General features: G+C 46.1%; 1 protein-coding gene across 5 annotated transcripts in view; it reads left to right on the plus strand.

Annotated features, from left to right (window-relative positions):
* The window catches only part of LOC121559437 (protein turtle homolog B), a 77,821-nt gene that overhangs the window by 6,515 nt on the left and 43,570 nt on the right, over positions 1–27,736 (plus strand). For all 5 annotated transcript variants that reach the window (XM_041872690.2, XM_041872697.2, XM_041872667.2 and 2 more), the window contains exons 2-3: positions 9,791–9,988; positions 18,134–18,280. In XM_041872690.2, coding sequence (XP_041728624.1) covers positions 9,791–9,988; positions 18,134–18,280 — 345 coding nt within the window. The remainder of the gene's footprint in view (positions 1–9,790; positions 9,989–18,133; positions 18,281–27,736) is intronic.

Raw genomic sequence — 27,736 nt, forward strand, 5'->3', positions numbered from 1 at the left:
CTTTGGGTCATTGTCCTGTTGTAGGAGGAAATTGGCTCCAATCAAGTGCCGTCCACAGGGTATGGCATGGCGTTGCAAAATGGAGTGATAGCCTTCCTTCTTCAAGATCCATTTTACCCTGTACAAATCTCCCACTTTACCACCACCAAAGCACCCCCAGACCATCACATTGCCTCCACCATGCTTGACAGATGGCATCAAGCACTCCTCCAGCATCTTTTCATTTGGTCTGCGTCTCACAAATGTTTTTCTTTGTGATCCGAACACCTCAAACTTCGATTTGTCTGTCCATAACACTTTTTTCCAATCTTCCTCTGTCCAGTGTCTGTGTTCTTTTGCCCATCTTAATATTTTATTTTTATTGGCCAGTCTTTTTCTTTGCAACTCTGCCTAGAAGGTCAGCATTCCAGAGTCGCCTCTTCACTGTTGACGTTGAGACTGGTGTTTTGCGGGTACTATTTAATGAAGCTGCCAGTTGAGGACCTGTGAGGCGTCTGTTTCTCAAACTAGACACTCTAATGTATTTGTCCTCTTGCTCAGTTGTGCACCGGGGCCTCCCACTCCTCTTTCTGTTCTGGTTAGAGCCAGTTTGCGCTGTTCTGTGAAGGGAGTAGTACACAGCGTTGTACGAGATCTTCAGTTTCTTGGCAATTTCTCGCATGGAATAGCCTTCATTTCTCAGAACAAGAATAGACTGACGAGTTTCAGAAGAAAGTTATTTGTTTCTGGCCATTTTGATTCTGTAATCGAACCCACAATTGTTGATGCTCCAGATACTCAACTAGTCTCAAGAAGGCCAGTTTTATGGCTTCTTTAATCAGCACAACAGTTTTCAGCTGTGCTAACATAATTGCAAAAGGGTGTTCTAATGATCAATTAGCCTTTTAAAATGATAAACTTGAATTAGCAAACACAACGTGCCATTGGAACACTGGACTGATGGTTGCTGATAATGGGCCTCTGTATGCCTATGTAGATATTCCATTAAAAATCAGCAGTTTCCAGCTACAATAGCCATTTACAACATGAACAATGTCTACACTGTATTTCTGATCAATTTGATGGTATTTTAATGGACAAAAAAATTGCTTTTCTTTCGAAAACAAGGACATTTCTAAGTGACCCCAAACTTTTGAACGGTAGTGTATATATATATATATATATATATATATATATATATATATATATATATATATATATACTACCAGTCAAAAGTTTGGACACACCTGCTCATTCAAGGGTTTTTCTTTATTTGTACTATTTTTTACATTGTAGAATAATAGGGAAGACATCAAAACTATGAAATAACCCAAATGGAATCATGTAATAAACAAATAAGTGTTAAACAAATCAAAATATATTTTATATTTGAGATTCTTCAAATAGCCACCCTTTGCCTTGATGACAGCTTTGCACACGCTTGGCATTCTCTCAACCAGCTTCATGAGGTAGTCAACTTGAATGCATTTCAATTAACAGGTGTGCCTTCTTAAAAGTTAATTTGTGGAATTTATTTCCGTCTTAATGCGTTTGAGCCAATCAGTTGTGTTGTGACAAGGTAGGGGGGGTATACAGAAGATAGCCCTATTTGGTAAAAGACTAAGTCCATATTATTGGAAGTCCATATTATTGCAAGAACAGCTCAAAAAAGCAAAGAGAAATGACAGTCCATCATTACTTTAAGACATGAAGGTCAGTCAATACGGAACATTTCAAGAACTTTGAACGTTTCTTCAAGTGCAGTCGCAAAAACCATCAAGCGCTATAATGAAACTGGCTCTCATGAGGACCATCACAGGAATGGAAGACCCAGAGTTACCTCTGCTGCAGAGGATAAGTTCATTAGAGTTACATGCCTCAGAAATTGCAGCCCAAATAAGTGCTTCACAGAGTTCAAGTAACAGACGCATCTCAACATCAACTGTTCAGAGGGGACTGTGTGAATCAGGCATTCATGGTCGAATTGCTGCAAAGAAACCACTACTAAAGGACACCAATAAGAAGATACCTGTTTGGGCCAAGAAACACGAGCAATGGACATTAGACTGGTGGAAATGTGTCCTTTGGTCTGGAGTCCAAATTTAAGATTTTTGGTTCACGTCTTTGTGAGACGCGGTGTGGGTGAACCGATGATCTCTGCATGTGTAGTTCCCACCGTAAAGCATGGAGGAGGAGGTGTTATGGTGTGGGGGTACTTTGCTGGTGACACTGTCTGTGATTTATTTAGAATTCAAGGAACACTTAACCAGCATGGCTACCACAGCATTCTGCAGCAATATGCCATCCCATCTGGTTTGGGCTTAGTGGGACTATCATTTGTTTTTCAACAGGACAATGACCTAACACACCTTCAGGATGTGTAAGGGCTATTTTACCAAGAAGGAGAGTGATGGAGTGCTGCATCAGATGACCTGGCCTCCACAATCCCCCGACCTCAACCCAATTGAGATGGTTTGGGATGAGTCGGACAGCAGAGTGAAGGAAAAGCAGCCAACAAGTGCTAAGCATATGTGGGAACTCCTTCAAGACTGTTGGAAAAGCATTCCAGGTGAAGCTGGTTGAGAGAATGCCAAGAATGTGCAAAGCTGTCATAAATGCACAGGGTGGCTATTTGAAGAATCTCAAATATATTTAGATTTGTTTAACCCTTTTTTGGTTACTACATGATTCCATATGTGTTATTTCAAAGTTTTGATGTCTTCACTATTATTCTACAATGTAAAAATAGTAAAAATAAAGAAAAACCGTTGAATGAGTAGGTGTGTCCAAACTTTTGACTGGTACTGTATATATATAGTCCCCTGTAGCTCAGTTGGTAGAGCATGGCGCTTGCAACGCCAGGGTTGTGGGTTCGTTTCCCACGGGGGGCCAGTATGAAAATGTATGCACTCACTAACTGTAAGTCGCTCTGGATATGAGCGTCTGCTAAATGACTAAAATGTAAATATATATATATATATGTGTGTGTGTGTGATGGGATGTATAGGCATTATGGACAGTATGTGGATAGAATACGTAGTATATCTGAAGAATACGTGGATAGAATAGTATATGTACAGCAATAGTTGAATAGGATGGACTTACAGTATATTCATATGAAATGGGAAAAACCGTATGTAAACATTATTAGTGACCATGTCTATGTACATAGGGCAGCAGACTCTAAGGTGCAGGGATGAGTAACCGGGTGGTATCCGGCTAGTGACAGTGACTAAATTCAGGGCAGGGTGCTGTGTGGAGGCTAGCTAGTGATGGCTATTTAACAGTCTGATGGCCTTGAGATATAAGCTTTTTTTCAGTCTCTCGGTCCCAGCTTTGATGCAGCAGTACTAACCTCGCCTTCTAGATGATAGCGGGGTGAACAGGCCGTGGCTCGGGTGGCTGAGGTCGTTGATGATAATCTTGGCCTTCCTGTGACACTGGGTGCTGTAGATGTCCTGAAGGGCAGGCAGTGTGCCACCGGTGATGCGTTGGGCTGACCACACCACCCTCTGGAGAGCCCTGCGGTTGCGGACGGTGCAGTTGCCGTACCAGGCGGTGATACAGCCTGACAGGATGCTCTCAATGGTGCATCTGTAAAAGTTTGTGAGGGTCTTAAGGGCCAAGCCAAATTTCTTCAGCCTCACTGTCTGTGTGGGTGGACCATTTCAGTTTGTCAGTGATGTGCACGCCGAGGAACTTGAAGCTTTTCACCTTCTCCACTGCGGCCTGTTGATGTGAAAGGGGGTGTGCTCCGTCTGCTGTCTCCTGAAGTCCACGATCAGTAAATTGCAGTGGGTCTAGGGTGTCGGGTAAGGTGGAGGTGATATGATCCTTAACTAGCCTCTCAAAGCACTTCATGATGACAGAAGTGACTGCTACGGGGCAATAGTCATTTAGTTCAGTTACCTTCACTTTCTTGGGTACAGGAACAATGGTGGACATCTTGAAGCAAGTGGGGACAGCAGACTGGGATAGTGAGAGATTGAATATGTCCATAATCACTCCAGCCAGCTGGTGTGCGCATGCTCTGAGGACGCGGCTAGGGATGCCGTCTGGGCCGGTAGCCTTGCGAGGGTTAACACGCTTAAAGGTCTTACTCACGTCGGACACGGAGAATGAGAGCCCACAGCCCTTGGGAGTGGGTTGCGTCGGTGGCACTGTGTTATACTCAAAGCGGGCGAAGAAGGGGTTTAGCTTGTCTGGGAGCAAGACATCGGTGTCTGCGTCTTCCTTTATAATCCGGTATTGTCTGGAGTCCCTGCCACATACGTCTCGTGTCTGAGCCGTTGAATTGCATCATTAATTATATGTCATTAGTTATATGTAAGTGTCCATGTTAGCTATCCATGCTGTTTCTCTGTGTGCTGCCTACTGTGCAGTGCACTACGTACTCCTATCCATGTGCATTGCACCTCATTGCCACACACACACATACACACACACACACACACACACACACACATTTATATTCACCTTTGCTCAATGCCTGATTTCATATCTCTCTGCTCAACACACTATTACAGATTATCGTGAAATAGACACAAATGACTTATTTGAAATTAGTTTCAGACACACAAAAAAGTAAAACAACGTTTTTCTTCTTCATAGCGCATTCGTGTACAGTACCTAGGTTAGCTAGGTGACTAATGTTAGCGAGGCTAGGGTTTAAGGTTAGGATTAGGGGTTAAGGTTAGGGTCAGGGGTTAATTAAGGTTAGGGTTAGGTAACAAGTAGTTAAAGGATTAGCTAACATGCTAGCTAAATAGTTAAAGGGTTAGCTAACATGCTAGCTAAGTAGTTAAAGGGTTAGAGTTAGCTAACAAAAAGAAAGTAGTAAGTAGTAGTATGTAGTTACAGTTGCTAAAATGCTAAAGTTGTCCATCATGGAATTCGAACACGCAACGTTTGGGTGGTAGACCTTCGCGTTATACGCCCACCCATACTCCCTAATCAAACCTCCCTCCTATCGTTTCTGTCTTAAGTAACCTACTGCCCTTATCTGTGATTAAAATGCACTGTATACCGAATCATGTGGTGAACACAAATGTTTTTCCCAAGTAATTGGTGTCTATTTCATGATAGTTTGTGATAGTGGGTTGTAGTGCTGTAGCACTGCCAGGATCCAAAGAACTTCTGTTCTCCAACCCCTCCCTTGTAATGTTATGATGGTAGATTTGTCACAGATTGAGTCAATGTCAGAAAGAGGATTTAGGCACCCTGAGGTGACATGAAAACCCCACAATGGCTCCAAATGTAGTACATTTATTATTTATATTTATTCAAATTGTATATGATCTCTTATCACATTGGCCTTCGATAATGTCAAAATATTTCACAGCTATTGTTCTAGCTGCATAATTACAGCCCAAATTGCCTGGCGAGTCCACACACACAAATCTGTGATCATTATTGCAAGTACAGTAAAGGGTACTTTTCATGCAAGTGCCATTATCGTCGCTGCGGCTCGAAAGGCTGGTTGAAATCTCCAGCGGATTTAACTCCTAACTGTCCCTGCTGTTCTTCTGTGAACATTCGGGTGCTGCTCTGGACATATGTTGATTGACTCAGAACAGATGTATTTTATTGATTAAGTGAGCTGCAACAGAAGGAGGATGCTTGCAGTGAGTAACTGGCTCTAGTATTGGTAGTGAACCTGCCTATTTAACTGGTGCCAAATAATTTGGAATTATTCCCCTGCATTGTGCTCTGGGACATGAACTGCCTCTGATTTAGCTAATTTACCTGACAGATGCAGAGAGCAGCATAGTGTACTGGATAAAGTCATCCCTTCAGGAATTCGTTATGAGCAGGATCAGCACTACTGTTAGTTGTAGTTAGGAGTTAGGATACATTAACACATACAGTAGTTGCTGAATTAGATGTCTAAGAAGGTTGTTGTCTTAGTTACAATACTAAACTAATATAGGGCAGGCTATAATATATTGACTTGGGGTCTTTCTGTTAGATGTATTGGTGCCTCAGTGATGACACCTGGTCTTTGAGATAAACTCAGCCTGTGAAGAGGTAGTGGAGGTTAGAACAGGGAGGGCCTGTATCATGATTTGCACAGCTGGCATTTATGTCTTGTTGAGAGCGTAAATATGTTCCCTTGAAAAAGCTCCCATAAACCCTGCTGGGTCACTGTGTCTCCATTAAGGAAATGAAAACGCCGTTAATAGTGACCGGGCCTGTGCTGATCGTCCCCTTGTGATGATCTCATGAAGGGTTTGGGGAGTTATTAGCCAGGCAGTATATTATCCTGGGTCTTTATTGTAATTCCTCTATTCCTCTGCCCAGAACTTACTGCTCTCAGGGCAGGCTGACCAGGATACAAAAAGAATGTTAGGCAGAAACCGTGAGCTCCTGAAACCTGAACTGTCTGCAGGGAAACAATGGGTTTCAGCACTGCTGTGCCCCAAGCCCAGAGTACAGGCTCTATAATGTGACAGCACTCAAGCCAAACAATGTGGATAATATTTTATCCTCCTCAACTTGTGTGGATAGTACTTGGCCTGCTTGGTCCCTTACGGAAAAAAACACATGAATTTCACATGTGAACGCATGTGAAGGGTGATCACATGTAAAGTAACGTGATAACATGAAACTACACATGTGAAAACGTGATCACATGTGAAGTGTTCAATAAAAAAAATCCACATGTGAAATCATGTGTTTTTTCTGCAAGGGGTGGCCCACGTAGCTTAACCAGTGTTTGTAAAGTAGCCCACGTAGCTTAACCAGTGTTTGTAAAGTAGCCCACGTAGCTTAACCAGTGTTTGTAAAGTAGCTCACGTAGCTTAACCAGTGTTTGTAAAGTAGCCCACGTAATGTATCGCTTTTCTCTTGCTCATGGATTACAGTTGATGATCACCTTATAAGTAATCCATTTTTGTACATTTTAGTCATTTAGCAGACGCTCTTATCCAGAGCGACTTACAGTTAGTGAGTGCATACATTTTCATACATCCAAACTCTCTAGATGCCTCTTAATCTACTAGTGTGGAAGACACAAATGTGTTGAGTCCATAAAAATATTTTACATTGATAGAAGAGGGCACGATTTCAGGAAACTGAGCCTCTTGAAGTATTGAATTCTCTGATAAGTCTTCTACAGAAAAATACTTTGCTGTCATCACAGACTTACTCCAACTGAATAGATTCGTTTCCTGAAAATAGAGCCAGTCATTAGGCAGGTCCAACACACTGTAAAAGGGTGCTGTAAAAACTGAGAGGAGATAGGAGTAGTCTAAGATCGAAATATGGGGTGTGTAATGTATACTGCACAACTAATATGTTATGAAGGTGTTATAAATAAGGGTGTTAAGGCGTGTGTAAAGGTGAAGGCTAAATGTAATCGACTCAACAAGTTAGCAATGATTTCAATGGAGACTGAATTAGTTAATGCATGTGTAGATCTTCAAAGTCAGTTCAAAGTAAGATCTTAAGTGAGTGTGGTGTGAACTGACAGAGTGAAGGAGACTTAGTTTGTCCGGGTCAGGTCCTGCATGGCTCATGTGATTTTGTTATGCCGACAGAAGCAGAGTGGGGGGGGACAGCTTTCCACACAAGCGCATTAGGTCATGGGGTTTACGGACTGAGGAGCAGCGGCACCATATCTACCACCCTCCAGCCATCACCACTCAGTCCCCTCTACCATGTCTACCGCCCTCCAGCCATCACCACTCAGTCCCCTCTACCATGTCTACCGCCCTCCAGCCATCACCACTCAGTCCCCTCTACCATGTCTACCGCCCTCCAGCCATCACCACTCAGTCCCCTCTACCATGTCTACCGCCCTCCAGCCATCACCACTCAGTCCCCTCTACCATGTCTACCGCCCTCCAGCCATCACCACTCAGTCCCCTCTACCATGTCTACCGCCCTCCAGCCATCACCACTCAGTCCCCTCTACCATGTCTACCGCCCTCCAGCCATCACCACTCAGTCCCCTCTACCATGTCTACCGCCCTCCAGCCATCACCACTCAGTCCCCTCTACCATGTCTACCGCCCTCCAGCCATCACCACTCAGTCCCCTCTACCATGTCTACCGCCCTCCAGCCATCACCACTCAGTCTCCTCTCACTCAGTCCTCTCTGTCACTGATGCATCAGATACTATTGATGCTACTGATGTTCTCCTTACATTTCCTGCATCTTATCACAGTGTGTGTCCGTTGCTGCTTTGTACAATTACCAGTTAGAATTTACACTGAAAGTGCCACATTTGTACTTTAATTAAGCATGATAAGTATATGCATATGTAGCTTTAGATTGCAATTATAGGTGCTCTTTACTCGTTCCCTTCCCTGTAAGTGGTCTCTTCGAGTCTAGCTTATAGGCTACTTAGCCTCAGTATATTTGATAATGCTTGTGTAGGCTGTGTTGCTGGTTTGTTTAGCTATGGCTTTAGGTCTTAGCTACAGGCTGTATTGTGGTCATGTGCAGGGCCCAGTGACTTGGCGTATGTGTTCCAGTGGGCTGGTCATTAACGCTAAGCCATGGCTTTTTACGCTTTCTTTTTTTGCACCGCTTACCAGAGAGACACAATGGCAGAGCAGATTCTAGGAGTAAGGCCCGTGACTGGCAGACCACGGCTCCACTTTAACAAAAAGTGTAATTTGATTAAATCTGCTCTGTTTCAGTCCAAAAGCTGTGCTGGCTAAATCAAATAAAGTGGATTAACTCTTCCACCGGATAAAGCAGATTAAACTGGTAAACACAATCACTGACTGATGCATAGGACCTTCAGGGGTGGAGCCTGTAATAGAGGTAAGAGGCATTATCACCGAAAGAAAAGGAATGGCAGAAAATATTTGTAGTTTTAAGTTGAGGGTGTTTAATTGGAAAGGAACAATGGCAACCGTAGCGCTTCCTATTTTACACAACACTGACAATGGTTTACACACTCAACACAAGGCATGAGTTCCATTACAGAAACCTACCTAGAGAATCATACTGCTACCTTTTCCCCATCCTGAGGCGTAGCCTTTCTTTGCCACTACTGTACTTGGATGCTGTACTTCCTGAAAACATTAGCAGCCATAATGCAAGTGATAGTGTTAATGAAAGCGCTAATGTCTCTTGATCCCTGAAGCGATGTTCCCCCCAGGGCGAGGGGAGGGAGGGCGGAGGGGCGGCCATGCTCAGTCTGTCGGATGGGATCCAGAGATCCGGGCTGGCTCATTGAGAGCAGAGCGGGGGAGGCACCTGGACAAAATCCATTCCTGGAGTGAGTGTTCTGCTGAGGCAGGTAGGCCGACCTTTCAGCCGTCCGATAGGTCAACCCTTGGCAGTGTGCCTGGACATCCGTGGCTAAACGCCAGCCCAGCCCTGGTAGCGCTCATAGTAAAGCCCATATGAGCAGCAGCCAGCTCTGATCAATAGAGCCGCCTGGGCCTGGCAACTCATTTACAATACTGTAGGTGACCTACGCCTCAGACAGAACTTGCTCTCACCAGGAGAGATGACGACACAGGAACTGTACAGAGCCAGACTGTCCTGTAGTAGAACCATGGAAGGACCTACTGGTGCCTATAAGGGCCGCCAACACTGTAGGCAGGGCTGCTCAATCTTACTTTTGACGAGCTACATGGCCTGTTTGTTCACTCACTGTAGCTATAATGGAAGTAGTGTTTTATAGGCATTGGGCAACTAAGCAACAATGTCTTCTCTGCTTGGTCAGCACAGCTGTAGTGGTAGAGAACAGAACAGAACAGTACAGCACATGTACTGTACCGTTACGTCCCTCCTTCTCTAAGAGACGATCTGCTCTTTGGTTAAAAGACCCTCTCCCGTTATTCCCCCCAGGTGCCCACGGAGTGAGAGAGGAACCCCGGTTTGTGACGGCGCGCGCTGGAGAGAGTGTGATCCTGGGATGTGACGTGTCCCCTCCCCTGGACGGCCAGCAGCCCCCCTACGTGGTGGAGTGGTTCAAGTTCGGAGTGCCCATCCCCTTCTTCATCAGCTTCCGCTTCCACCCTCCTCATGTCGACCCAGAGTACACCGGTAAGAGCCTTCCACTCTCCTCATGTTGACCCATAGTACACCGGGTGTACTAGTGCGCGTTTGTCATGTCGCCTGGTTCCAATGCTATGGAATGACAGAAAAGAACGGAACAGAACAGAGGCAGTACTAACACACTGAAGCGCATTTCAGACCAGATTCAAGTGTATTGTGGGGACAGACGCCATTTTACAGTAGAGCTGTTTAATGGGAATATATCCTCTCTGTGTCTACATTGAGCTGAGTGTCTGGAGTGTCTGGAGTTCACCATGGCCCACTAGGCCAGAGTGGCCTGCTGCCTAACACATGCACGCACACAGACAAACACACACACACACACATACTGTATAAATTCTGCCTGGCTGGCTTTTCCCATGAATCCCCATTTCCCATTTCTCACCAAATAAATAATTTATCTGGGTGGAAGAGAGACTAAATGTACTATCATTGCCCGGCTAGACTGGCTAGTCCTGCAAGGCAGTCAATGTACTGTATTCAGCCTATATTTATGGGTCTAAATGTATTCATGATGGAGATGAGAGGTTCTGGATTGTATTTTACAGTAGCAGAGCTGGTATGTGGGGGTAAGCTAGCTTCTCATGCCTCTCTGTCTCTGTGTCTGTGAGCTTTACATCGACATAGCTGAATACTGCAGTCTATTTTGTAATTCCATTATGACCTTATGACAAGGGATTCTATCTTTGATGCTGTTAAATAATGGGGTTATGGTTCACATCGTACAGTGCCTTGCAAAAGTATTCATCGCCCTTGGCGTTTTTCCTATTTTGTTGCATTACAACCTGTAATTTAAATGGATTTTTATTTGGATTTCATGTAATGGACATACACAAAATAGTCCACATTGGTGAAGTGAAAATAAAAAAATAACTTATTTCAAAAAATTCTAAAAAATTAAATAACGGAAAAGTGGTGCGTGCATATGTATTATGCTATGAAGCCCCTAAATAAGATCTGGTGCAACCAATTACCTTCAGAAGTCACATAATTAGTAAAATAAAGTCCACCTGTGTGCAATCTAAGTGTCATATGATCTGTCACATGATCTGTCAGTATATATACACCTATTCTGAAAGTCCCCAGAGTCTGCAACACCACTAAGCAAGGGGCACCACCAAGCAAGCGGTACCATGAAGACGAAGGAGCTCTCCAAACAGGTCAGGGACAAGGTTGTGGAGAGGTACAGATCAGGGTTGGGTTATAAAAAAATATCAGAAACTTTGAACATCCCACGGAGCACCATTAAATCCATTATTAAAAAATTGAAAGAATATGGCACCACAACAAACCTGCCAAGAGAGGGCCGCCCACCAAAACTCACAGACCAGGCAAGGAGGGCATTAATCAGAGAGGCAACAAAGAGACCAACGATAACCCTGAAGGATACTGCAAAGCTCCACAGCGGAGATTGGAGTATCTGTCCATAGGACCACTTTAAGCCGTACACTCCACAGAGCTTTAAGCCATTGCTTAAAGAAAAAAAACAAGCAAACAAGCAAACACGCCAAAAGCTATGTGGGAGACTCCCTGTCACGATCGTCTTGTAGCGAAGTAGACCAAGGCGCAGCGTGTGAACCAAACATGACTTTATTTAATTAAAGTAACAAACAAAACACGATTCGTGAAGTCCACGGTTAAACATAACGACACGGAACAAAAACCCACAAACACAAAGTGAAACACAGACAGTTAAGTATGGCTCCCAATCAGAGACAACCAGCAAACAGCTGACACTCGTTGCCTCTGATTGGGAGTCACTTAGGCCAACACAGAAAACAACAACCTAGAACACCCAACATAGAAACAACCCACACAGAACGAACACACCCTGGCTCAACATACAGAGTCCCGGAGCCAGAGCGTGACAGTACCCCCCCCTAAAGGCGCGGACTGCGACCGCGCCTCAATAAGGGCTAAACAAGGGAGGGCTGGGTGGGCATACCTCCTCGGCGGTGGTTCTGGCTCCGGCCTTGCCCACCACCCTCCAATCAACCCCCATAGCGCCCCTGGTCCGGTCTGACCCCGCTGGCTGGATCTGGACTGGACATTGACGGAGCGGATTGCTTACGCTCCGTTGTGGAGCAGCTGACCGGTCTTACCAGGCTGACGACTCGCACCCCGGGCTTGGTGCGAGTAGCAGGAACGGGCTGAACCAGGCTGACGACTCGCACCCCTGGCTTGGTGCGAGTGGCAGGAACGGGCTGGACCAGGCTGACGACTCGCACCCCTGGCTTGGTGCGAGTGGCAGGAACGGGCTGGACCAGGCTGACGACGCACACCGTAGGCTTGGTGCGTGGAGCAGGGACAGGCCGGGCTGGGCTGACGACGCACACCGTAGGCCTGGTGCGTGGAGCAGGGACAGGCCGGACAGGGCTGGCGACGCACACCGTAGGCTTGGTGCGTGGAGCAGGAACAGGCCGGGCAGGGCTGTCGACGCACACCGTAGGCTTGGTGCGTGGAGCAGGGACAGGCCGGACAGGGCTGGCGACGCACACCGTAGGCTTGGTGCGTGGAGCAGGAACAGGCCGGGCAGGGCTGTCGACGCACACCGTAGGCTTGGTGCGTGGAGCAGGGACAGGCCGGGCAGGGCTGGCGACGCACACCGTAGGCTTGGTGCGTGGAGCAGGAACAGGCCGGGCAGGGCTGTCGACGCACACCGTAGGCTTGGTGCGTGGAGCAGGGACAGGCCGGGCAGGGCTGGCGACGCACACCGTAGGCTTGGTGCGTGGAGCAGGGACAGGCCGGACTGGGCTATGGAGACGGATAGGAGACCTGGAGTGAAGAGCTGCCACAACCCGTCCTGGCTGAATGCCTACCTTCACACACTCTGTGTGAGGCATCAGCACAGGACGTACAGGGCTGTGTACCCGTACTGGCATAACAGCACGTGATACTGGCGCAGGATATCCGGGACCGAGGAGAGGCACTGGAGGCCCCGAGCGCTGAGCCGGCACACTCCGTCCTGGCTGCATGCCCACCTTCGCACAACACGTGCGGGGTGCTCGCACAGGACGTACCGGACTATGCCGGACCACTCGTGGCACAGTGCGCAGCTCCGCATACCGCGGAACCTGCCCAGTCTCATGCTGCCATGCCTGAGTACGGGGAGTTGGCTCTGCTCTCCATCCAGGCTCCGCCAACCTGCCTTCTGGCCCCCAAAACCCGGTGGCCTTCTCTCCTCTTCTCCTATTTCGCCCTGTGACAGCCTCCTGCTGCCCAGTTGCCCATGCCGTGTGCCCCCCCCTAAAAAATTATTGGGGGTGCCTCTCGTCCGTCCGACGATGGCACTGCTGACGCCGCTGCTCCTCTCCTGCCTGGGTCTCCCCCTTCATTGCCCTCCGGTACCGGACGGCCTCCTCCTCGGTAATCTGCCCCCAACCGAGGAGGACATCCACCAGAGTCACCTCCTGCGTGTGTTCCTGGACACGCTGCTTGGTCGTTGTATGGTGGGTTTTTCTGTCACGATCGTCTTGTAGCGAAGTAGACCAAGGCGCAGCGTGTGAACCAAACATGACTTTATTTAATTAAAGTAACAAACAAAACACGATTCGTGAAGTCCACGGTTAAACATAACGACACGGAACAAAAACCCACAAACACAAAGTGAAACACAGACAGTTAAGTATGGCTCCCAATCAGAGACAACCAGCAAACAGCTGACACTCGTTGCCTCTGATTGGGAGTCACTTAGGCCAACACAGAAAACAACAACCTAGAACACCCAACCTAGAAACAACCCACACAGAACGAACACACCCTGGCTCAACATACAGAGTCCCGGAGCCAGAGCGTGACACTCCCCAAACAAATGGAAGAAGGTAATCTGGTCAGATGAGACTAAAATTGAGCTTTTTGGCCATCAAGGAAAACGCTATGTCTGGCGCAAACCCAACGTCTCTCATCACCCCGAGAACACCATCCCCACAGTGAAGCATGGTGGAGGCAGCATCATGTTGTGGGGATGTTTTTCATCGGCAAGGACTGGGAAACTGGTCAGAATTGAAGGAATGATGGATGGCGCTAAATACAGGGAAATTCTTGATGGAAACCTGTTTCAGTCTTCCAGAGATTTGAGACTGGGACGGAGGTTCACCTTCCAGCAGGACAATGACCCTAACCATACTGCTAAAGCAACACTTGAGTGGTTTAAGGGGAAACATTTAAATGTCTTGCAATGGCCTAGTCAAAGCCCAGACCTCAATCCAATTGAGAATCTGTGGTATGACTTAAAGATTGCTGTACACCAGCGGAACCCATCCAACTTGAAGGAGCTGGAGCAGTTTTGCCTTGAAGAATGGGCAAAAATCCCAGTGACTAGATGTGCCAAGCTTATAGAGACATACCCCAAGAAACTTGCAGCTGCAAAAGGTGGCTCTACAAAGTGTTGACTTTGGGGGGGGTGAATAGTTATGCACGCTCAAGTTTTCAGTTTTTTTTGTCTTATTTCTTGTTTGTTTGTTTCACAATAAGAAATATTTTGCATCTTCAAAGTGGTAGGCATGTTGTGTAAATCAAATGATACAACCCCCCCCCAAAATCCATTTTAATTCCAGGTTGTAAGGCAACAAAATAGGAAAAATGCCAAGTCGGGTGAATACTTTCGCAAGCCACTGTATGTGTTGTTTTTATGTTGAAGTGGATTGTGGGTGGCAAACCTCTCTCTTGCAGGGAAAAGACAGACTTTTACTGTTCGACTGATTATTACCCTTCGGCAAGTGTCTTATTCAGTGCTTGACAGAAATTGTGTGCTCCTCCTCTAGTGTGTTAGCCAACTGCCCAAGGTGATATGCAAATCTAACATTTAAAATCAGCTATTTTTGCACCAACTCAAACAAAGAAACAATCAATAATTCAGATACTGTATGATATTTAGTTTGTGTATTTTTTGTCTAAGTTTTTTGGGGACAGGCTGGTCTTACATCTCCCAAACCCAATTCCCAGTCTCTCCTCCAATCAGAGCTAGGGAAAAGCCTGCAGAGGGATTATGGTCTTTAAAGAACTGAAAGTTTAGCTGCATTGCTCTCTTTAGCTCTATTCTCCTCTGCTCTCTCTATAGCTATTGCGGCAGTGCAATGGATCGAAGCCCATGTGTGTTCTGAACAAACCCAGAGAGCCATATTCACTGTAGACAGCAGTAGTGTTAGATGACAGTATGTGTGAATGCCCTGGAAGGGCTGGTCTTGATGTGGTACAGTATTGTTAACTCTGTTTACAGCACAACTCTCACTAGGTGACAGATTGAACCTGAGGTCGATCCCTACCTTACCCTTCACGCCACTACCCACACCACTCAGCACTTCATCACCCAGGCAAAAATAGACCTGACTTTTAAAGCCTCGCCTTTTTACTGCAAGACTGCAGTCTCCCTCTTCCCTCTAACCTCTTCCCTTTGCCTTATCGATTTCCTGCTCAACAAAAAACAGCCGTTTTCTTCCCCAGTTATGGCAGCCGTCCCGGGGAGTGGCTATCTATTGCATCTATATGCAGCGCTGCTGGAAGAGCAATCCAGCCCGCCCTCGACGCCAATATGTTTACCTGACATTCAAAATGAACAAACAAGCAACAGTACTTACAGTACATACAATGCATTTGGAAAGTATTCAGACCCCTTGACTTTTCCACATTTTGTTACGTTACAGCTTTATTCTAAAATTGATTAAATTGTTTTTTTTCAATCATCAATCTACAAACAATACACCATAATGACAAAGTGAAAACAGAAATACCTTATTTACATAAGTATTCAGACCCTTTGCTATGAGACTCAAAATTGAGCTCAGGTGCATCCTGTTTCCATTGAACATCCTTGAGATGTTTCTACAACTTGATTGGAGTCCACTTGTGGTAAATTAAATTGATTGGGCATGATTTGGAAAGGCACACACCTGTCTATATAAGGTCCCACAGTTGACAGTGCATGTCAGAGCAAAAACCAAGCCATGAGGTTGAAAGAGTTGGATTGTATATACAGGATTGTATCGAGGAACAGATCTGGGGAAGGGTACCAACACATTTCTGCAGCATTGAAGGTCCCCAAGAACACAGTGGCTTCCATCATTCTTACATTTTTACATTTTAGTCATTTTAGCAGATGCTCTTATCCAGAGCGACTTACAGTTAGTGAGTGCATACATTTTTCATACTGGCCCCCCGTGGGAATAGAACCCACAATCCTGGCGTTGCAAGCGCCATGCTCTACCAACTGAGCTACAGAAGGCTAAATGGAAGAAGTTTGGAACCACCAAGACTCTTCCTAGAGCTGGCCGCCCGGCCAAACTGAGCAATCGGGGGAGAAGGGCCTCGGTCAGGGAGGTGACCAAGAACGCGATGGTCACTCTGACAGAGCTCCAGAGTTCCTCTGTGGAGATGGGAGAACCTTCCAGAAGGACAACCATCTCTGCAGCACTCCACCAATCAGGCATTTATGGTAGAGTGGCCAGACGGAAGCTACTCCTCAGTAAAAGGCACGAGAGCCCGCTTGGAGTTTGCTACAAGGCACCTAAAGGACTCTCAGACCATAATAAACAAGATTCTCTGGTCTGATGAAACCAAGATTTAACTATTTGGCCTGAATGCCAAACGTCATGTCTGGAGGAAACCTGGCATCATCCCTACGGTGAAGCATGGTGGTGGCAGCATCCTGCTGTGGGAATGTTTTTCAGCGGCAGGGACTGGGAGACTTGTCAGGATCGAGGGAAAGATGAATGGAGCAAAGTACAGAGAGATCCTTGATGAAAATCTGCTCCAGAGCGCTCAGGACCTCAGACTGGGGCGAAGGTTCACCTTCCAACAGGACAACGACCTTAAGCACACAGCCAAGACAACGCAGGAGTGTCTTTGGGACAAGTCTCTGAATGTCCTTGAGTGGCCTTGCCAGAGCCCCGACTTGAACCCGATCGAACATCTCTGGAGAGACCTGAAAATAGCTGTGCAGTGACGCTCCCCATCCAACCTGACAGAGCTTGAGAGGATCTGCAGAGAAGAATGAGAGAAACTCCCCAAATACAGGTGTACCAAGCTTGTAGCGTCATACCCAAGAAGACTCGAGGCTGTAATGGCTGCCAAAGGTGCTTCAACAAAGTACTGAGTAAAGGGTCTGAATACTTATATAAATGTAATATTTCAGTTTTTAAATGTGCACACATTTCTAAAAACCTGGTTTTGCTTTGTCATTATGGGGTAAAGGATCTTTGTCCCAGGGCACGGCTCAAACAGAGGAGAGAGGAGGAGAGAGTGTTTCAGTCTGTTCATCCGGCTCGACTGTCAGGGCTGTAGCAGAAGCCGTGTGGGTGCAGTGGGTTGGAAGCTGTGAGACAGATTTCAACATGCCTGGTTTCCTCAACTTCCCTCATCCTCTGTGACATGACTTCCTACTTTTAGATTTCCTCTTTATCTCCTGGGGGGATGAGAGAGAGTGAGAGAGAGAGAGAGCGAGAGAGAGAGAGAGAGAGAGAGAGAGAGAGAGAGAGAGAGAGAGAGAGAGAGAGAGAGAGAGAGAGAGAGAGAGAGAGAGAGAGAGAGAGAGAGAGAGAGAGAGAGAGAGAGAGAGAGAGAGAGAGAGAGAGAGAGAGAGAGAGAGAGAGATATTGCCCTCCATGTAATGTTATCCATTAATCGTAATACTGGCCGGCAGCTCTCCTCTGGCCAGGGTCTGTTAGAAATCTGTTTATTTTGAGCGGTTGTGAAGTAGTATGCATTGGGAACAGCTCAAATTCAAATCCAATCATTTTCATTTTGGGTCAAATCAAATCCTCCTGACCTTGATCATTTTCATTAGCATTCTTTATATTGAAGCCATCTGTAATGAAACTGGATAGGTTATGGGTTATCTAACAGCACGATCTCAGGCCACAGAGACCCAGAGAAGATGCTGTTGGCAGAGCAGCTCTGTGTCTGCTGTCTGATGTGTGTGATACTGTAATGTCATTAATGAATTGAACAGTCAGTGGAATAATGAAAGAGCAGTGTAAGCTTCATCCATGTTGAGATATGCGCATCACACTGATTGGTGTCCATGTTTATGGTGCTCTTTGGGTACACTGGCGGCCATATTGGCTGTACCATTTGGATCAACTCAAATTCTATGGTCTTGACTCCTGACCCTCCCTGTGTTCTTCTTTCCCACCCCAGGTAGAGCCAGCCTGCATGGGAAGGCGTCTCTTCAGATCAACCCAGTGCGCTCAGAGGACCAGGGCTGGTATGAGTGTAGGGTCCTGATGCTGGAGCAGCAGTACAACACCTTCCACAATGGCAGCTGGGTCCAGCTCACAGTCAATGGTGAGTCACTGGCTGCGTCCCAAATGGCACCCTATTCCCTATGTAGTGCACAACTTTGACCAGGGCTCATATGGCTCTGGTCAAAAGTAGTGCACTATATAGGGAATAGGGTGCCATTTGTTTCACTTCACTGTCACTTTACTGTCAGCACCAACAGATTGGAGTGTGGTTTGGGATTGGGACCCAATATGGAGAATGTGATTCTACAATGTAATCTCGTCAGATGTGTGTGCTCGAGTGATTCATGACAATGTTCACCTCATAGCTTGCTAACATTCCATGCCTCCACGGTTTTCATTGGTCAGCCTCAGATAGCTGTACTGTAGCTAACTACATTCTGAAGATTTTGTCAGAACATTCCTTCTCTCTGATTCGCCATTCAGATACAGTGGAGGTGACAATGACTGGTCTGTCTGACATTTCAGATTTACTGTGTGTGTGCTGATTTGCTTTATCACTTGGGTGATGTTTGGCTTTTTAGTGATTCTATGTGGTACTGTACAATCATTTGTCCCCCCAAATAATTGTTTTCCCTGTAGTCACTTTGTCTTTGTTTATTCTGAGATGCCAAAGCTCTGATGAGTGGCAATTAGGTATTATTTTAGATAATGCCTTTTCAGGAACATCACACAGACAGACACATTTCAGATTGCCTTGGGGATAAAGGGATGAGAGACTAGGAAGAAGGAGAATTGATTGTGGCCTGTTTAACACAGTTCCGGCAGGGAATGTCTAGGATAGTCTGGAAGCAATCAAACTGATGACCAGACGGGGAAAGAATCTGCATGTTTGCACTTCCCAGGAAGGCCCCAGTGGGTTAGCGGCTAGCCGCTTCTAGCTATGTTATGTGTTCCAGTACATTGTTCAAGACCAGAACCATTTACAGAGCTGGGCCAACTTTTAGAAGGTTGAGTATTGTTCTAATTCTAGACATTCAGTTACATAGCATTATTTAAATATTCTCCATGTAATGTTAATGGGTCGCTAACATGGCTGTCATAGTATGTTGAAGTATCATGCAGAAACCTCAATGGCCCAACTCTCTAAATGCATGGCTCTGTTCAAGACCATCTCGAGTCAAGTTACAATGATGCCCATGATCTTTACTATTTTATCTTCTGAAAACCAAATCGGTTTTATATTCGTATTTTCTGATGGGTTTCTGATTTTATTCATTTTGTCAGATGTTATAATAGACAATAAAAAATATTTGTCTCTGAGAAATGTAATATAATTTAATTGCACGTTGCCGTATTCAATTCGGTTTGCAGGGCCGCAGATGCTAAAGTGTAGCTGCAGCATATCTGTCCATTCCAATTATTTTGGTCTCTCTGCTGGTGTTATTGAGATACAATACATCTCCCATTTGGCCGTCCTCCGGCTGGATAGCGGTGGGTAGTTATTTCTCCATACGATGCAGGCATTTGGAAATAATGGGTTCGACTAAATGCAGTCGTCTCGTTAGAGTCATGTTTTAACATTAAACAGTGTTTTTTCCCCTCCAGATAGACACCTCACAAGGACTGAAGATATTATTAGTGTGACATTTTGCAGTTTATACCGTCAGATTCACACACTCAAAAGGTATTTTGGGTTTGAATTTATGCTCACTGTCTGTGTTAGGCTCATGCATATTCTCATCATGAACTTCCTAATCTGTAACTGATTGTATATGCATATAGAGTTTACTTGACATTGGATGAGGTTCAACATCTGTTCACTGTAAATATAATGGTCACTATGAAACTGAAAAGCTAGAAATTAAGAAGATGGAGACTACCAATGTGTCCGTGTGTGCAAGCATGCATCTACACACTGTGTAATTGTGTGTGAGAGCATTTGCATGTGTGTAATTGTCTCAGTATTTCAACGGTTCAGTGTGCGCGTGTTTATGCACGTGTGTGTAATGGTGTGTGTGCATTTGGCTGTGGCTAAATAAATTCTTACACTCACGGTTGCCCTGCCAGGGAATGTCACCTGCGCAGCCTCTAGGGGGGCGGGAGGGAGTGTGTGAACATCTGTGTGTGTTTGGTTTGAATGGCTTCCTGTGCAAGCGGGCACACTGCACACTGCGTCTCTATGGCCGGCCTCGTCAGTGTTCACGCTCAACTCACTCGCTTACTCACTCACTCGCCTATGCTCTCCCCCTCCCCTACTGCCAGACCTTTACACAATCACTGAGTTGTCTGGATAATGTGTTTGATGTGTCATAATCCTGTGTGTTGGAAATCGTTTTTGGTGTTTGAGTTCAAATAAAACAAGTCTAAAATATTTTGTTTGTCCATACCTTGTTTACGGCAGTGTAATGGCAAAGGTGCAGAGCAGAAGGCTATTGCCTTGTTTTCCCAATCGGGGACTGTTGGGGATGAACCTGAAACCAAGCTCTCATGTCTACTGAAAGAGCCAGAGCAAAATGGCTGGCAGTGTTTGTGCTTGTTTTGAGACATCTGTGTGTTGAATTGACATTCAGAGGCCTCATCATGGCTGGATGTCCTCTCAAAGGGTCTCTGTTGGGAAGGCAGGTGCTCTTCTGGCCAGGCTTCATCACAGATACTAAAGGCAGCCATTTCCTGTGGCCAGTGGAATCTACATATGATACACTCCCTGCTTTGAGTTCCTGTTTGCTGCCCTCTACTTCCTGCCAAACGGAGAGAGGATTCATGCCCACTCAGTGGCAGGTGTCAGATGGCAAGACCTTGTGCCCGAAAGACAGAGAGTTCACTGTGGTGCCTCTCCTCTCCTCTCCTCTCCTCTCCTCTCCTCTCCTCTCCTCTCCTCTCCTCTCCTCTCCTCTCCTCTCCTCTCCTCTCCTCTCCTCTCCTCTCCTCTCCTCTCCTCTCCTCTCCTCTCTTCTCTTCTTAATTTAGTATCAGTTAACAGTATGCTAATAAATCAGCAGCTTTTGGATAGTGTGAGAGAATACGTAAGTGAGAGAAACAGTGATAGTGAGAAATTGTGTGTGTCAGCTCACACAGCTGCAGTAACTTCAGAGACAAATAGTCTTAAGAGGATCTCTTGGTGCCTTGAGGGCAAATGGTTGTTGGGTTGCGGATGGAAAGTAGAGTACAGTAAACAGTAAAGGGCTAAATATATGCTGCAATTCGATAAAAATGCATGATGATCCTTTCGTGCTGTAAGTAGTAGTCCTCAGGGAAAAGACACTCTCTCTCCCACTCTGGCTGGCTCTGTGCTGTAAATGTTCATTTTGTCTGAAATCTGCTCATAAAGGGAAATCAAAGAAAAACTGTGTAAAAAACTGTGCAGTCTTCCAGGGAGCAGGAGAAAGAGAGATGGCGAGAATGAGGGAGAAAGAGAGGAAGGCAGAGAATCAGAGTGAGGAGGAGAGAAGGAGATAGAAGGAGAGATGTCAGGGAGCAGGTATGGAGCTCTAAGGAGGCCATCTGCTCGTGTAGAAAGGTCTACAGAGGGGAGTGGTGTGAATACAGAAGCAACTGAATCCAGGAATAAAGGAGACAAGAAAATTAGGAAAGTAGGGCGAGAATGTGATGCTCAACTTGGCTTTTTGTAGAACATCTCCCAAGTTCCCCACTTGGTGACACTTACATACTGATGTGTTGTACTTGATAATGGGCGGAAAGACCTCCCCTGTCGCCCAATCCGCTCACTGTAAATACCACCTCCTGTTTGCCACCTACTTAGTGTAAATTAATGTTAGGTCATCTAAACCACATTATAGATGTGAATCAAGGAAAATAATCTACACCACAGTCCACAATATGGTTACCCATAAAGCACACTTGCATTGTAAATCACTACAAAAACCATAGGTGGTTGCTTAATGTGCAGAAAGGAATATACTGTAGTAACGTTACAGAACGACAATACCCAAAGAAGTCATTGAGAGAATGCCTAGAACAGCTGTTAAAGAGATTGAATGGGATCTTAAGCACATTCTTAACATATCATACGATCCAGCAGGACGTAACATATCATACGAAATTTAAAATGGAAATGGATGATGTTTCGGGGACCCGTTTTGGCACATGAGCGCTACTTTCAAAACTACTGGCTGAAAGTTCCTTAATGGTAGTATCCGGTAGTCTCTATACAGGAGTATTGTGCAGTGAGGGGCCAGGATGGAGAGGCAGATCTCTAGAGATGCTAATTGGTGTGTTTGTTTACTCCACACCAGGTGTGTGTTAGGTTAGAAGTGAAGACAAGACTCCCATCGGCTAGCCATGACCCACTTGGGTAGAGAGAGTGTGATCCTCTCTTCAGCTAAATTCAGTTCAGTTCAAGTTTTATTGTCACGTGGACAAGTACAGTGAAATGTTTAACTTGCGAGCTCTACCCAACAGTGCAGTAATCAAAATCAAAAATAATGTAGACTGGAATATGTTCCGGGATTCTTCCGATGGCATTGAGGAGTACACCACATCAGTCACTGGCTTCATCAATAAGTGCATTGACGACGTCGTCCCCACAGTGACCGTATGTACATACCCCAACCAGAAGCCATGGATTACAGGCAACATCTGCACTGAGCTAAATGGTAGAGCTGCCGCTTTCAAGGAGCGGGACTCTAACCTGGACGCTTATAAGAAATCCCGCTATGCCCTCTGACGAACCATCAAACAGGCAAAGCGTCAATACAGGACTAAGATTGAATCGTACTACAAAGGCCCCGACGCTCGTCGGATGTGGCAGGGCTTGCAAACTAATACAGACTACAACGGGAAGCACAGCCGCGAGCTGCCCAGTGACACGAGCCTACCAGACGAGCTAAATTACTTCTATGCTCGCTTCGAGGCAAGCAACACTGAAGCATGCATGAGAGCATCAGCTGTTCTGGATGACTGTGTGATCACGCTCTCTGTAGCTGATGTGAGTAAGATCTTTAAACAGGTCAACATTAACAAGGCCACAGGGCCAGACAGATTACCAGGACGTGACTGTCTTCACTGACATTTTCAACCTGTCCCTGACTGAGTCTGTAATACCAACATGTTTCAAGCAGACCACCATAGTCCCTGTGCCCAAGAACACTAATTTAACCTGCCTAAATGACTACCGACCTGTAGCACTCACGTCTGTAGCCATGAAGTGCTTTGAAAGGCTGGTCATGGCTCACATCAACACCATTATCCCAGAAACCCTAGACCCACTCCAATTTGCATACCGCCCCAACAGATCCACAGATGATGCAATCTCTATTGCACTCCACACTGCCCTTTCCCACCTGGACAAGAGGAACACCTACGTGAGAATGCTATTCATTGACTACAGCTCAGCATTCAACACCATAGTGCCCTCAAAGCTCATCACTAAGCTAAGGATCCTGGGACTAAACACCTCCCTCTGCAACTGGATCCTGGACTTCCTGACGGGCCGCCCCCAGGTGGTAAGGGTAGGTAACAACACATCTGCCACGCTGATCCTCAACACGGGGGCGGCAGGTAGCTTAGTGGTTAAGAGCGTTGTGCCAGTAACCGAAAGGTCGCTGGTTCTAATCCCCGTGCCGACTAGGTGAAAAATCTAATTGCTCCTGTAAGTCGCTCTGGATAAGAGCGTCTGCTAAATGACAAAAACAAAAAACAAAAAAAACACGGGGGCCCCTCAGGGGTGCGTGCTCAGTCCCCTCCTGTACTCCCTGTTCACCCATGACTGCATGGCCAGGCACGACTCCAACACCATCATTAAGTTTGCCGACGACACAACAGTGGTAGGCCTGATCACCGACAACGATGAGACAGCCTATAGGGAGGAGGTCAGAGACCTGGCCGTGTGGTGACAGGATAACAACCTCTCCCTCAATGTGATCAAGACAAAGAAGATGATTGTGGACTACAGGAAAAAGAAGAGGACCGAGCACGCCCCCATTCTCATCGACGGTGCTGTAGTGGAGCAGGTTGAGAGCTTCAAGTTCCTTGGTGTCCACATCTCCAACAAACTGTCATGGTCCAAACACAACAAGATAGGCGTGATGTGGGCACGACAAAGCCTATTCCCCCTCAGGAGACTGAAAATATTTGGCATGGGTCCTCAGATCCTCAAAAAGTTCTACAGCTGCACCATAGAGAGCATCCTGACTGGTTGCATCACTGCCTGGTATGGCAACTGCTCGGCGTCCGACTGAAAGGCACTAGAGAGGGTAGTGTGTACAGCACAGTACATCACTGGGGCCAAGCTTCCTGCCATCCAGGACCTCTATACCAGGCGGTGTCAGAGGAAGGTGCAAAAAATTGTCAAATACTCCAGCCACCCTAGTCATAGACTGTTCTCTCTGCTACCGCATGGCAAAAGGCTTCTTAACAGCTTCTACCCCCAATCCATAAGACTCCTGAACAGCTAATCAAATGGCTACCCGGACTATTTGCATTGTCCCCCCCACCCCCTCTTTTACGCTCCTGCTACTCTCTGTTTATTATCAATGCATAGTCACTTTAACTCTACCTACATGTACATATTACCTCAATTACCTCGACTAACCTGTGTCCCCTCACATTGACTCTGTACCGGTACCCCCTGTATATAGCCTCGCTACAGTTATTTTACTGCTGCTCTTTAATCATTTTTTACTTATCTATTTTTTACTTAACACTTATTTTTCATAAAACTGTGTTGTTGGTTAAGGGCTTGTAAGTAAGCATTTCACTGTAAGGTCTACACCTGTTGTATTCGGCGCATGTGACAAATCAAATTTGATTTGATTTGAAATTAAAAAATTTAATATATACTGTATACAGTAAAGAAAACACAAGAAATGGAAGCTATATACAGGGTCAGTGCCAATACCAAATGTACAATGTGCAGGGATACTGGAGTAATTGGATGGTCCAGACAGCCCCATGCTAGGCCCTCTCTTACTGCTGCCGGACCACAGCAGAACAGGGCACCAGCACACACACAGTCCCACACACACACAGTCCCACAGCCCGCAGACACGCAGGCAGGCACGCACATACACACACACACACATAGAGTGTGGGAAAAAGGTATTTGATCCCCTGCTGATTTTGTACGTTTGCCCACTGACAAAGAAATGATCAGTCTATAATTCTAATGGTAGGTTTATTTGAACAGTGAGAGTTCATGTCAAAAATGTTATAAATTTATTTGGATTTTAATGAGGGAAATAAGTATTTGACCCCCTCTCAATCAGAAAGATTTCTGGCTCCCAGGTGTCTTTTATACAGGTAACGAGCTGATATTAGGCGCACACTCTTAAAGGGAGTGTTCCTAATCTCAGTTTGTTACCTGTATAAAAGACACCTGTCCACAGAAGCAATCAATCAATCAGATTCCAAACTCTCCACCATGGCCAAGAACAAAGAGCTCTCCAAGGATGTCAGGGACAAGATTGTAGATCTACACAAGGCTGGAATGGGCTACAAGACCATCGCCAAGCAGCTTGGTGAGAAGGTGACAACAGTTGGTGCGATTATTCGCAAATGGAAGAAACACAAAATAACTGTCAATCTCCTTCGGCCTGGGGCTCCATGCAAGATCTCACCTCGTGGAGTTGCAATGATCATGAGAACGGTGAGGAATCAGCCCAGAACTACACGGGAGGATCTTGTCAATGATCTCAAGGCAGCTGCGACCATAGTCACCAAGAAAACAATTGGTAACACACTACGCCATGAAGGACTGAAATCCTGCAGCGCCTGTAAGGTCCCCCTGCTCAAGAAAGCACATATACAGGCCCGTCTGAAGTTTGCCAATGAACATCTGAATGATTCAGAGGAGAACTGGGTGAAAGTGTTGTGGTCAGATGAGACCAAAATGGAGCTCTTTGGCATCAACTCAACTCGCCGTGTTTGGAGGAGGAGGAATGATGCCTATGACCCCAAGAACACCATCCCCACCGTCAAACATGGAGGTGGAAACATTATGCTTTGGGGGTGTTTTTCTGCTAAGGGGACAGGACAACTTCACCGCATCAAAGGGACGATGGACCGTCAAATCTTGGGTGACAACCTCCTTCCCTCAGCCAGGGCATTGAAAATGGGTTGTGGATGGGCATGACAATGACCCAAAACACACGGCCAACGCAACAAAGGAGTGGCTCAAGAAGAAGCACATTAAGGTCCTGGAGTGGCCTAGCCAGTCTCCAGACCTTAATCCCATAGAAAATCTGTGGCGGGAGCTGAAGGTTCGAGTTGCCAAACGTCAGGCTCGAAACCTTAATGACTTGGAGAAGATCTGCAAAGAGGAGTGGGACAAAATCCCTCCTGAGATGTGTGCAAACCTGGTGGCCAACTACAAAAAACGTCTGACCTCTGTGATTGCCAACAAGGGTTTTGCCACCAAGTACTAAGTCATGTTTTGCAGAGGGGTCAAATACTTATTTCCCTCATTAAAATGCAAATCAATTTATAACATTTTTGACATGCGTTTTTCTGGATTTTGTTGTTGTTATTCTGTCTCTCACTGTTCAAATAAACCTACCATTAAAATTATAGACTAATCATGTCTTTGTCAGTGGGCAAACGTACAAAATCATCAGGGGATCAAATACTTTTTTCCCTCACTGTACATGTAGGCGGGGGATTAGGAGAAAGTGACTGGTAGCAAGTTAAATAATAATACTAATAGTAAACAGTATGGCAGCAGCATACGTGGTGGGTGTGTGCGTGGTGTTGAGTGTGTGTGTATGTAAGTGTAAGTGTTTGGCTGTTAGTGTGAGTGTGTGTGTGTGTGTGTGTGTGTGTGTGTGTGTGTGTGTGTGTGTGTGTGTGTGTGTGTGTGTGTGTGTGTGTGTGTGTGTGTGTGTGTGTGTGTGTGAGTGTGTGTGTGTGAGAGAGTGTCACTGTAGGTGTGATAGGCGGATATACTGTAACGATCCCGGCAGTCTGAGTCGGGTCCTGTCTGTGGACTAGTTTTTCTGCTCGGGATCTCCAGTTTCCCGAGGGTTCTGGAACGCTCCGGGGAGCTCTCTTGATTTCCGCACCTGCATCCCATCAGCAATCTGCACACCTGGTCCTGATCATCACCCTTCTTAGGCTCTGGCCTAACATCCATTCCCTGCCGGATCGTTAGCCATGAACATCACTCGTCCGGAACCTTCATCCAACCTCTGCCTGGTGGTCGGCGGCTGCCGAGCCATGATTGGATCAACCACTACACCCCTAACAACTAATCAACGCCGCCCGCTCTGTTCCCTGGATGATTCAGCATCACTCTTGAATTTGTAAATAAACACTCACCTTCGTTTCAACTTACCTTGTCCTGGTCTGCTTCTGGGTTCTGGCTTAGTAACTCGTGACAGAACGATCCGGCCAGTAATGAACCCAGCGGACCTGGACTCTGTTCGCCATGCCATTACCCATCAGGAGAAGATGTTGGGCCATCATAGCACGGAGCTACAGGAGATCGCGTTGGCAGTTCGGAACCTTTCTACCGGTCTGACGGAGGTCCAGAACCAGCGCAAGTTTCCGGTGGAGGATCCACTACCGGTTTCACCCATCTCGCCTGCCGCGTCTGGAGCGGTGT

Source organism: Coregonus clupeaformis, chromosome 5, assembly GCF_020615455.1.
Source record: "Coregonus clupeaformis isolate EN_2021a chromosome 5, ASM2061545v1, whole genome shotgun sequence".
In the NCBI taxonomy this organism is placed as follows: domain Eukaryota; kingdom Metazoa; phylum Chordata; class Actinopteri; order Salmoniformes; family Salmonidae; genus Coregonus; species Coregonus clupeaformis.